This window comes from Alexandromys fortis, unplaced genomic scaffold, assembly GCF_014885135.2.
Source record: "Alexandromys fortis isolate MF-2015 unplaced genomic scaffold, M_Fortis_MF-2015_v1.1 scaffold_161, whole genome shotgun sequence".
Lineage (NCBI taxonomy): Eukaryota > Metazoa > Chordata > Mammalia > Rodentia > Cricetidae > Alexandromys > Alexandromys fortis.
In genome coordinates, this window is record NW_026068073.1 from 948,399 (window position 1) to 960,958 (window position 12,560).

The window sequence follows — 12,560 nt, forward strand, 5'->3', positions numbered from 1 at the left end:
CAAGCAGGAGATAAAGAGCCCGAGGAGCTGCCCCCGGGCCCCAACTTGAAAGGTTTAAAATCTGAGTTACTACCTTCAAGACCACAGTTAGAGAATAGGAAATCTGTGGTCTTAACTCTAGGACAATGTCCAGAGAGGATAAAATCTACAGTGGTATCCCCATGTAGTTCCCAGTCAGATGGTACAAAAACTGTGAAGTTGATTCCAGGTTCAACAATTCAAGACTTGAAGATTTGAAGACTGTGGGGCTGGCCCGTGATACACATGTTCAAGATGTAAATGCCATGGGTTTGAAACTTGAACCAAAGCAAGAAGAGAGTCCTGTGACTTTTGTACCAAAATGTACAAGATGAGTTTATGGAGGTGTTGCAAGTGCCTCAACTACAAGGTATAAAACCCAAGGAACTGACTGCACAGTCACAAATGCGGGGTAGGAAACATGGGATTATCTCATGTTTGAAACCACAAAGTATAAAACCTGTGAATATAGCCAAAACACAAGGAATCCCAGGAGTAAAACTTGTGAATTTAGTCTCAAAACAACCGTGTCGAGGGATGGCGCCTACGGATTTAACTCTCAAGCCTGGACAGGATGACCAGATAACTGTAAGATCACCCGAGTGGAAAGGTGGGGTTTTAGACCAGCTGAGCAAACATTTTGAGTCAGAAAATGTGTTGTCCATGAAGTCAGGTCAAGAAGCCAAACCTGCAGATAAAAAACCCAAAGAGATCAAATTTAAAGTACAATTTAAAGATACACCATCATTTGAATCGACTCCTAAACTAGTTGTTCACAGTGTAAAACCTGAAGAGGCCAAAACCCTCAGTGTGAACATTCTAATAGGAATAATCTTGGGCCACTTCTTCAAGGAATGCATTCTGGTACAACATCTCCAGCACCACAAATTATGTGTGTAAATTCTGTTTGGTGCAGTGTCCAAACACATTTGCAAAATGTGAATTCTTCTGCATGTCCTCGAAGACAAGAATCACAGTCTGCAAATTCTATGGGATACAACCCTGGGCCACATTTAGAAGCTCCTAAACTTCAAGGTATGAAGTTTCCTGAGTTGAACCCAGGGACAGGAATTCAAAGAGAGATGCCTCTAACAGTTAACCCAGGACAGCACTTGCAAGATTTAAGGCTTGAATTAACTCCAGGGTCAAATATTGCAGGAATAGCACCTGCAGAATACAACCCTGGGCCACAGGAACAATGTGTGAATTTTTTTAATTGAATCCAGGATTAAAATTACAGCGCATAAATTTAGCAAAGCTTGGTTCAGGGCCACAGTTGCAAAACATAAAGTCCTTTGCATGGACCCGTGGATCAGAATCTCAGTGTACAAGATCTGTTCTATTGAGCCCTGGACCCCCTCTTCAAGGTGTGAAGCCATCTAACTTATCGGTAGGGGCAAAGTTTCAAGAGATCCCATTTTTGAAGAAGAAATTTGGGTCACGGCAGCAAACTGCACAACCCATGTTGACTCCGAAGCCTCAGTCAACTGGTGTGGACTCTGAGGAAGTTTTACCAACACCACTGCCTGAAGATAAAATGTTTCCAGAGATGAGCAAACAGCAATTGCTTTGTACAAACTCTGTAAACCTGACACCTGGCTATGGTCTGCAGGACTTGAGAAGTAAGGAATTTTAACCAGGACCTTGTTTTCAAACAGTTATGTGTTTGAAGCCAGGGTCACAGACTCAGAGCGGGAACTCTTCAGAGTTAGCTCCATGCCACGGGTCTCAATGTGCTCAAGTCTTTCTTTGCCCTGAAGCCATGTCTTCAAGATCTAAAACCCATGGAGCTGAGGCTAGGATCCCAACAGCAAAGTATGAATCGCCAACAGATGCTTTAGATGAGACGCCAATGGTAGTAACACAGGAGTCCACCAGGAAGTCCTTGGCAGGACCAGCACTGACGAGTGTCAAATTTTCAAATTTAATTCCAGAGTCGCAGTCACGATGTATGAAATTTAAACCATTAAATCAGACTTCAGAGCTGAGGGGGCAAAGTGTAAAACATGTGAAATTATCATCAGTGTCCCTGCCACGAAGTGGAAACTCTGTGGGCTTATCACCAAGTCCATTCCTTCAAAATATGACATTTGGGAACCAAATTCCCCAAACAAATGATCAAATCACAGAACCCTCTAAGGTGACGTGCAGACCAGCACACCACCTGGTGGACTATGCAGAGATGAACACGAAGATCAGGTACCAAGCCCCTAAATTGGTGAATTATATTCCGCTGCCCGTTTATCAAGAAGATGCAGGATCTTCAGAAATGATGAAAGGGTTGGGACACAAAAGCACAGAAACAACAGAGAAATCTATGAGGTTGATCCCCAAGCCAACGGATACAGTCACAGAATCATTGGGGATGCCACAGCAGCCAGAGCTTCAAGTGCCAGGATTTGCTGATCTGACTCCAACACTAAGTGATCAAGATTCAAACGCCTAAGCCAGGCAGTGGTGGCACACCTTTAATCCCAGCACTCGGGAGGCGGAGGCAGGTGGATCTCTGTGAGTTCGAGACCAGCCTGGTCTACAGAGTGAGTTCCAGGACAGGCTCCAAAGCCACAGAGAAACCCTGTCTTGAAAAAAAACAAAAAAACAAACAAACAAAAAAAAGATTCAAACGCCTCAGAACTGACCCCACAGAAAAACTACCAGAGCCTAGAAACCCTGGAGTTGCTTTCTTGTTAGTGGCCTCAAGTGAAAGATTTCAAGCAGTCACAGACCCAACCAGCCACAGGATCTAAGAGAATGACCCTGGACCTCAAGAATCATGCCACAGAAATGACGGTGCTAACTTGTAAGGTAAGACAGCAAGGGAAAGAATTTCTTAGAGTGACTTCAACACCAGTAAACAGAGAGACTGAATGTGTCGAAAAATCTCCATGGCCATATCCTCAAGACTTAGGACCTGTGATGGGGAGCTCCGAGAAAAGATCCCCAAGAGAACAATCTGTAGCCTCGTCACCAAGGCCATTCTATCACGTTCCGGATTCTGCTCCAGGAATAACACCAGGACCTCAGATTCCCGAATCTGTAGGTTTGACCTCTAAGCCTAGGCAAGGGGATGCAAAGGGAAGAATTCTTAGAGTTGGCCTCCCAGCCAACCAATCAAGTTGTGGGAAATACAGCCTCTGTAGAGCTCACGTTTGAGGAATGTCAGACAGAAGAGGTAGAAAGTGGTCTAACAACGCCCCAGAAGGCAAGCATGGAAAAAGCGAACGTCACTCCAATAGAATCACTGGATCAGATTATAAACTTTGTAACGGTGAGCCCAAAGCTACTCGATCAAATGACAGAACCTGCAAAGACACAGCTTCAAGTTCCTCAAGTCTCTGAATCTCTGACAGTGATTCCTGGACCACCACTTCAAGTTATAGAGTCTGCGATGATACCAGAGCCGACCTCTCAAGGGTCAAAATATGTTGATTTAACTCCCAAACTGCATGATATGATAGTTTCAGAGTTTGCTCCAAGACTTTGGCTACAAAATGTGCAATCTAAGAAGTTAATCTCAGAGCCAACACATCAGATTTTAGAAACGATAGAATTATCAGGCTTTCAAGCGATAAAGATGATATTGCTTCCCAAGCCCCTGCTTCTGATTGTGAAATCCGAAGAGTTGGCACCAGGACCAAGTCCTCAGGCTGTCGAACCAATAGGAGTTGCCACAAGATAAAGAACTCAAGTAAAGGATCCTTTGAATTTACTCCCAAGACCACATCTTCAAGACAAGATAAAAACTATAGAACGAACTTGAAGGGAAAATATTCAAGAGAATTTTCCAGAATTAATCATACAGCAAACATTAACTCACAAGCAAAGGCTTCAGGCTGGAAAATCTGTAGGAATCAAAAGAGAATCTCCTAAAGTACTGGAAATGGATCTGAATGAAGGATGGGCGTGTCAGAACAGAGATTCAGAAATGATAACATCAGAAAAGTTACAAGCAGAGAACTACTTCTCTAGGTTCTTAAGCAGCCCTCAGATACCATTTTTTTCAAGCTATGTCAAAACAAGCAAATTAGGGCCCCTTCAGGGTTCTGGAATGCTGAAAGTGTCAAGAGCCCGGACTATGAAGAACTTTAATGTTGGCATTTTGCAGTCTCCAGAGTCCAATACAGACACTATTAGGATACAGTCACCAGCTCTTCCCTTGGTCCTTCCCTCTGATAAAACAGGGAACTCTGTGGGATCCATATATCCTAAGATCTGGGATATGGATGTCATAACTAAGGAATCAAATGAAAAGAAGCAAATGGAAGAATTTGGGAATTCACTGCAGAGCTATTCTCCGTATCCACTGAGATTACTACCCTCGGAGTTTCAGGCAGGATTAGGAGCTCGAAGAAACTTTATCTGTTCTTTCCTGGGCAGACAACTGAACATCTGGGAAAGCCATGTCTGTAGGCAGCGACTACCCAGGAAGTACCTCTCAAATATGCTGATGTTGGGGAATGTTCTGGGAACCACTATGGAAAGGAAGCTTTGTTCTCAACCATTTCTAACAGAAGGAGCCACTATGGATATCTGCAGATCTATTCAGAATTTATTTGGGGTTCCAGCTGAACTGATGGAATTTTCCCAGAGCCTACTAGAGAGGGGTCCAAGGACGATTTCACAGACGTCAGTGGTCAAAAACTATATTCAGAGACATATCTTAGGCCACGGTCACGAGAAAAGAATGCCCTTAAAGATGTGGACACGTGGATCCACATCCTCCATAATACAGCAGTACTCTGGTACTAGATTGGGACTAAAGAAAACAAACTCAAAACTCAGTGATATATTCCAGGAAGTCACTCAGCACATGCCTGTCTCATGTACAGGGGCCCAGTTTCCTGCCTTAGGGAAGCCAGAGTCTCCTCTCGGGATACTTTACAGTAGGGAAGATCCTGTTTCCAGGGAGCCCAGTAAAATCTCCCAGAGCGATTCACAGACAAGAACTTTTGAGTCTCACCGCTCCCTAAAGGCAAGTTATTTTTCCCAGACCAAGACCGATCTCTCAGAACAGCTCCATCTACTTAAAGATCTACAGCTAAAGATAGCAGCAAAACTCTTGCGGAGTCAAATACCACACAACGTCCCTCCACCCCCAGGGTCAGGTCTTGTCCTGAAATACCACATCTGCTTGCAGTGCGGCCAATGTTCAGGATATAAGTGTTGTCATAAGTTACAGTGTGCTTTTGGGCCTTACCTTCTCGTCTACCCACAGATCCACCTTATAAGCACCCCTGAAGGCCATGGTGAGATTTGGTTGCATCTTGGTTTTAGGTTGCACATTGGAAAAAGACCTCAGGTCTCAAAGTATCGTGAGAGAAACAGAGCGGACACATCGAAGAACCCTTCTTCATCATCGCACAGGAAAGCTAAAATTTATACTCCAGCTTCTAAGAGTCCAACTTCTACAAGAGATTTCCAGTCCAGATCTTCCCAGTCTCCGGCTTCTGTACCAGTTCACAGGAGGCAAAAGCAATGGGGCAGCCGTGGTGTGGCAGGGAAGACAGAAGCCAAAGACTCTGGGCATTATGAATTCTGTGAGGTTCTCTCCACGTCAGAGAGTGGCGCTGAAAGTAACCGGCATGAAAAATGGGCTAAGTCAAGACTCAGAAAGACCTCAGACTTAAAATATCCAATGAAGAAAATCACCAAGGAACTTAAAATGCAAAACATAAAGCTCTACAAAAACAGTAGACTCACGGAAGAGTGTCCTTCTGGAACACTGACAGATCCATCAAGAAGCAAGAGTATCGAAACCACTCAAATCAGCACCATTTCTTCAAAGAGACAACCGACGAAATCCTCCCAGCCCAGGTTCCTCCAGCTGCTTTTTCAGGGCCTAAAGCAGGCATTCCAAAGAGCACATAGAGTTATGGCTATCACTGGACAGAAGCCTGAGGACAGGGCTAGTCCAGACAATTTGTGGTCAAGCAAAAACTTGTACCCCGAAGAGAAAGACGAGGATGATTGTTTAACAGGAGATGACAGAGGGGCCAGCACACCTGATATCAAGCAAAGGTTCATGGGTTCCACCCCTAAGAAAGAAGACAGGTTGCAGGAAACATGTGACCAAGCTCAACAATCAAAACAAGTGAGCTCTCTCCAGCCCAGACCTTTGGAATTGGTGAAGAACATTGTTTCTGAGAGGAATGTCATTATCCAGGCTACTTCAATCCTACAGCCTTTGAGTAGAGTTCTAAATGTCAACAGCACAACTATGTATTCTTCCTTTAAAACGGCAGGGTGTGTGTGTGGACAAACACAGGATAGGCGAGACACGTGCAAAAGGAAGAGACGAGACACGCGGCTCCCACGTGGGTGCGCTTTAATGGGAAAGGGAAACACGATAAGGGATGGGGTGTGCGAGACACACAAGGGGCCAGAGGGGGGTGAGAGAGAGCGAGACCTCGTGGAAGCTCGCTTTTAACGGGGGGGGGGGGGCGCAAGGTTATCTGGGAGACCCGCACCTGGGCATGCCCGTGCGCACAGGTGTCGGTAATCCAGGAGAAGTCTGGGAGCTGTAGTTTCCAAGGAACAACACTATGAACTCTTCAATCCAGAGTCTAAGAACTGTTCTAAAGTAGGAGCCAAATTTCAGGCCCAAGAGACAGTCATGCCTGACTCCTTTCTGAAGAGAACCATGCAGAGTCACTTCAAACACGAGCAAGAACAACATGGCTTCTTCAGGGACTGGGCCTTACATAATCGTAATAAGTCTTCTGGAAGGACCTATCGCAGCCTGTCTAAGAGATCTCATCGGAGACGCCACAGTCCTCAGAGAAAGCCTAGGAGTCCCTCTGACAGAACCCTTAGAAGCCTCTCGGAGAGGAGATGTCGCAGTCCCTCCCAGAGGTAGGATCGCAGTCCCTCTAGAAGGTCCCTCAGAGTATCTCTGACAGGAGCCGGCCCAGGCTCTCTAAGGGGAGAGGTCGCAGTCCCTCAGGGAGGATAGCTTACATGGGGTCAAGGGAGGAGGGGTATATATGAAAAAGCTCAAGCTGCTTCCCAGAAACAGCTGACATTACTAAGCCCTTACATCTAAGCCTTTTGCAGATTCTTTCTTGTTCTTCACCACCATTACCATCGCCACTCTCCTTTATAATACTATGTGGTAAATACTGTCATCAGTGCCCCCATTTTATATAAAGAAAACCAAATCCCAGGGTTGGAAAGGGTGAATGACCTTTCTAAGTTTATACAAGAGGAAAAGTTGAACCAACGTTTGAACTCAAGGAATTTGAGGTCCCAAATGTGTTCATTACCTCTGTGCCACACCCAGGAAAGACACAGAGGTATGTTAAAAAGACTTGGGCAGGCTGCAGAGATGGCTTAGTGGTTAAGAGTGTATACTGCTCTTGCAGAGGACCTGAGTTCAATTCCCAGTATCTACATATGAAGGCTCATATAACTGCCTGAAGCTCTCGCTCCAGGGGATCCTACACCTCTGGCCTCTGTGGGGACCATCATTCATGTGGACATACCCACACATGGACCCTCACACAGAAACATTGTGGCAGTGTGGATGGGACTGCCTCCCACTGGCTCAGATGTCTGAAGACTTGGTCCCCAGGAGGTGGAAGTGTTTGGGAAGGATTGGGAAGTATGGCCTTGTTGGAGGAGGTTTGTCACTGCAGGTGAGGCTTTGCTGTTTCAAAAGTTTCTGCCATCTCCAATGCTGTTTGCTGGTTCCACGATGTGAGCTCTCAGCTGTCCAGGCCATTGTGCTCGCACTGCCCCTATCATGGAACTGTAAGGACATTTTGTGCGGCTTTTATAGGCTGCCTTGGTCACGGTGTTTTGCTACAGTAATAGAAAAGTGACTAAAACACACCCAGTTCAAAGTAACTAAATTTTAAAAATGTAAAAACTTTAAATATATAAACAGTCATAATGCAAACAAGAAACAACCTCTTAAAGGAGAACCTTGCAAAGGAGAAGCTCAAACATTAGGGCATATTCAGAGCTAGAGGGACAGCTCTGCAGTCAGGAGTGTGTACTGCTCTTGTAGAGACTGGAGTCTGGTTCCAGCACCTTTATCAAGGCGGCTCACAACAGCCTGGAACTCCAGCTCCAGGAGGTTCAAAACTTTCTCCTGACCTTGGCAGGCACTGGCACTCACGTGCACAAACCCACACATCGACATTCTTATTCACAGAATTTAAAACTATTTTTAAAAGATATATTGATCTAGAGTAGGAAGGTGTTTGGAGTAAGTGCACCAGGAAGGGCTTATGTTGTTGGGGTGTGTGGGAAGCAGTGCCCACACACAGGACAGAAGCAGCCCACAGGCCTCCTAGTGGCCAGCATTCAGTTCCACAGCTCTCACCTCTCAGCAGTGTGGAGCTGCCTTGCCTCCAGGGCCAGTTTGCTCAAGGTTTTCCACATTGCCTCTGTTTCTGGGGTCATCTCCAGGGTCTCCAAGAAGGCTGTTGCCCTGGAGAGGAAGGGAAGAAAGCACAGGAGTGAAGCAGGATCTGGAGGAGCAGAGGGGAACCCTGGTGCTGCTGGGGCAGCAGGAGGGGGGAAGAAAGGCCAGAAACACCGCCCTTTGTCTAGGCTCCTCCCATGACTACAGGGCCCCACTGAGCTGTGACAGTTTAATGGGTCACTGCAGGCGTCTGCTAGGCTCACACTGGCTCAGCACCACACTGGCTGTTAGCAGCTCTCACCGGGTGTAGTTGCCGTCATCGATGGCTGTTCCAAACTCAATCAGGCCCTCGTCCAGGGTGTAGGCCACAGTCGTCACCCCTTTGGTCACCATCACCTCTGTCTTCCCTCCACCTAGCTCCAGACCTACAACGTCACCCTGCACAGTATACAAAGAGTGACATCCAGTTTTTCAGTAGGAAACAGACTTAGGGGTGTGTGTGCACGCACAGACTGTGGGTGCGCGTGTGACTGCACTTGTTCACGTAAGCAGGCCAGAAGACACGCTCAGGTGTCACTCCTCAGCTGCTTTCACCCTTTCTTTCTTCAATCAGGATCTCAGCTTATTACTACACATCATAGACAATGTAGACAATCACCCAAGACAAGGCTGGAGGATGTCAGTGGCAAAGAAGAGAGATGGTATTCGGGGAGGTTTTGACGGTACACAAAAGGTGCGCTGTATCAGACTCTTGCCCTGATCATCATATTTCCAAGAGAAACCAGTCTGACTGTGGAAGTTTATATTCCAGGAAATAATATCAGAATGGTATCCTACGGGGAATCTTACTTCTTAGGGCCCGCATCTTCAGAATTAGCAAGCCAAGACATCCCATTACCCACCCTTCTCTCTCGGTTCCTACCTCACTGAGGCGATTGGTGTTCAAGTCTCCGAGCAGCAGCGTGTCCAATGTGTGAGCCACCGTTCCTTCCCCAGGATCTTCACCTCTTCTACCTCATAGCCATAGTGGGACTTGAGCACCACCCTGGTCCCTGAAGACAGGTTCTTCACTATCACCTGGGAAGGGACCAGTCCAACCCATCAGGCTTTCCCAGAGCAGGAGAAGAGTGAAGGTGCTCTGGTCCCTCACGCAACTCCAGGATACCTTGTTTCTCCCTCGGCCTGGGATGCTGTTGATAAGGACAACACTTGCACTCACACAGGGTTTGCTACCTAGGAAATACTTCCCCATGGCCTGGGCTGTCCATGGCCATTCGATTCTGAGAGCTCTACTCGGTAACACTAATCACTCACTTTGTTCCTGCACTTCTTAGTACAAAGCTCTTTACCTATGAAGACAGAATACTATATCATAGTTACTGTTATATAATTATGAACCTATTATTATCATTATTACATCATCATGTGCCTAAGATGACCTCCAACTGGCCATCCTCCTAAATGCTAAGATTTTCTTTCTTTTTCTTCCTCTTCTACTTTTTTTCTTTTTTGAGACATGTAGCCCTGGTTGGCCTGGAACTTGCTATATAGACCAGGCTGGCCTCAAGCTCACTGGCCACATACCAGACCACAATGTCTTTTTTAAAAAGAATTTGAATTACATGTGTGGGTGTGTACAAAGGTGAGTGCAGGTGCCGGATGTCAGAAGAGGGTGTTGCATCCCCAAGGCTGAAGACCCAGTGATTGTGAGACACTAACATGGCGCTGGGAACTGAACTTGTGTTCTCTGTAAGAATAGTAAGAGCTGTATCTCTGGCCCTGGTACGATATCTTACAGATACATTACCTTTGTACTCTCAGTCCTTAACAGATCTAACACAGTAGAGAAAGGATAAACGTTTCTGGAGAGACTGGAAAGATCCAGGAACAAACTCGTAATAAGAGCAAGGAAAGGGAAGTGGGAGAGTGAGACGCATGTCTCTGGGACAACAGAGTCCTACGCATTACAGTTTGCCTGTGATCCTACACGTCCACAACTCTTGTGGGTGGCACTGAGAACAGCTTCACACTGGGGAGATACAGGCGCCAATCCCTGTATCTCTTGAGCCAGGTGTGTAAACCTTTGCTTGCAATGGGTTAGAACAACTACATAGCAGAAGGGTTGCCAGAAGTTGCCATTCAGTTCCCTACGATAGCTCTGCCAGAGGGAGGAAGGTTAAATTTGACACTGTGGCCAGCAGGTGGGGGAAATGTTACAAGGACAGATGAGCCATGAGAGGTCTCAGCATGCTAGGCCATCAGCTGCTCACCTGGCTGGGTCCCACATACGTCAGCTCAAACTTGTTCTTGTAAATACTCCTTCGGAGGCAGCAGTCAAACTGTTCCACCCCACCACAGAGGGTGCCCTGAGAGAGAGAGGGACAGCATGGAAGGCGATGCACGGCACGCTGGCCAAGGACAGGATCTGGATATACCCCAAGACCTCAGATCTCAGTGTCACAATCTAGACAGAAGTGGCCAGCAAAAGGGTGGGCAGGTTCTGAACATATCAGAAAAAAAGTGGCAATCCCAGGACTTACAGGGATCACATGTGGGTTGGACAATGAGGGGAAATCAGGCTGTCCTGGACAAGCGTGTCCCTCCTGGAAAGTGTAAGTTTCCCTTTCCTGCCTTTAACAGTAGATTTTTTTAGGTTGAAGTCACAAGGCAGCTGGAGTTCTCTTGTGTCAGAGTAGTGCGACTCCCTTGGCATAGGGAGTAGTTTCTATTTTATTGCAGTTTGGAGACAATCGCCAGTACAGAAAGGGATCCCCACCAGCAGCAGCAGGATGAGGTACACTAGCAGAAACCTGCCTGCGGAGGGGTGGGATCTTGCTCAGGCAGCTGGGAGCCCCTCAGCCCTCACACTCCTCCCTAGGAGGTCTCGACACCCCTTCCTTAACCTCACAGCATAGGCTCTGGCTTCACCTCCTCCATTCTGGTGGCACAGGTATGGGAAACACCACACACTTCCAAGTCCAATGGAGAAGGTCGCCAAGATCAGGATATTCTCTGTCTTCTTTGCCTGGAAGTGGTTTGGGATCTTGGTAATTCGGACCTCTCTGGTCCTGAAGCCCCGGGACACGAATGTGGGGTTCATGCCCCTCTTCCTGTACGTGGGTTCTTTTTCCACAGGCTCTTTCTCCTTCTTATCCTTGGGAAGTGCTTTAGGAGATTGGTCCATGGAATCTCTTCACTGGTTCCACACCTAAAGGGGTCTTGAGGTCACCAAAACCAGAAGACTTTAAGATAGAACCAGTGTCCAGAGAGGCACAGGGAAGTGGGAAGTGTGGGGAGGAGGACAGAAAGTGTTCCTTTCAGGATTGGATTAGGATGTGGGGATGTTTGATTTATTTATTTTATTTGTGTGTGTACATGTGTGTACATGTGTGTGTATGTGTGTACATGTGTGTGCGCATGTGACTTTTTAAGACAGGGTCTCTCGGTGTAGTTCTGGCTGTCCTGGAACTCACTCTGTAAACCAGACTGGCCTCAAACTCACAGAGATCCGCCTGCCTCTGCCAGCTGAGTGCTGGGATTAAAGGCATGCGCCACCACTGCCTGGCCTTTTGGGGGGATGCTTGATTTAGAGTAAATTGCTGAGGCACAGGAAATAGCTACCAAGCCTGATGACCTGAGTTCACTCCCGGGACCCACATGGTGGAAGGAGAGGAGTTATGCTGCAGGCTGGCCTCTGACCTCCACATGTGACCATGGCATGCACACACACACAACACAATAAATAAAATAGGACATACTTATAAAAAACATATGGCATTGAATGCTTGGTTTTATCCAGCTTTGGATTGCATGACATATTAGTTCTGAGGGAGGATCTCATTAGCTCAGGCTGGTTTTAAGCACCTGATGTAGCTGAGGATGGCTTTAAATTCCTCACCCTGCTGCTTCCTGCTCCTGAGTCCTGGGGCTACAGATGTGAGCCTCCATTCCTGGCTTCAAACTCTCTTTACAATAAGGAGGCAGATATTCAAACACGCTGCTCAGGCAAAGGCCAAACACACATCATTTATGCCTCAAAAAAAGCACAAAAAGAAAGCGTGTATTTCTCAGTTTCATACAGTGAACTGAGCCTTTACAAATGCAGAGTGCTCCTGCAGAGGACCCAAGTTCAGTTCCTAGACTCAGCTGGGGTGGCTCAAAACCACTTGTAACT

General features: G+C 46.7%; 2 protein-coding genes across 3 annotated transcripts; one reads left to right on the forward strand and one right to left on the reverse strand.

The window, feature by feature from the left end:
• Positions 1 to 1,546: 1,546 nt before the first annotated feature.
• On the forward strand, positions 1,547 to 2,464 carry Spata31h1 (SPATA31 subfamily H member 1). The gene is given in 3 exon segments (XM_050121310.1): positions 1,547 to 1,753; positions 1,755 to 1,854; positions 1,857 to 2,464. Coding segments are annotated over 3 exon segments (783 nt in total). The 5' UTR covers positions 1,547 to 1,678.
• Positions 2,465 to 4,048: 1,584 nt separating this feature from the next.
• LOC126488213 (intraflagellar transport protein 172 homolog) lies at positions 4,049 to 11,144 on the reverse strand. 2 transcript variants are annotated; one of them, XM_050121525.1, is made up of 6 exons: positions 10,927 to 11,144; positions 10,657 to 10,752; positions 9,309 to 9,463; positions 8,688 to 8,824; positions 8,345 to 8,452; positions 6,953 to 7,765 (listed from the first exon to the last, which is right to left on the reverse strand). In XM_050121525.1, the coding sequence occupies exons 4-6, from the start codon at positions 8,777 to 8,779 to the stop codon at positions 7,669 to 7,671; spliced, it is 297 nt and encodes a 98-aa protein (XP_049977482.1). In that variant the 5' UTR covers positions 8,780 to 8,824; positions 9,309 to 9,463; positions 10,657 to 10,752; positions 10,927 to 11,144; the 3' UTR covers positions 6,953 to 7,668. The 2 variants fall into 2 exon arrangements, 1 of the variants encoding a protein (XP_049977482.1); XR_007588615.1 differs by lacking the exons at positions 6,953 to 7,765; positions 10,927 to 11,144 and adding an exon at positions 4,049 to 5,585 and having other exon boundaries at positions 10,657 to 10,918.
• Between the last annotated feature and the right edge of the window lie 1,416 nt (positions 11,145 to 12,560).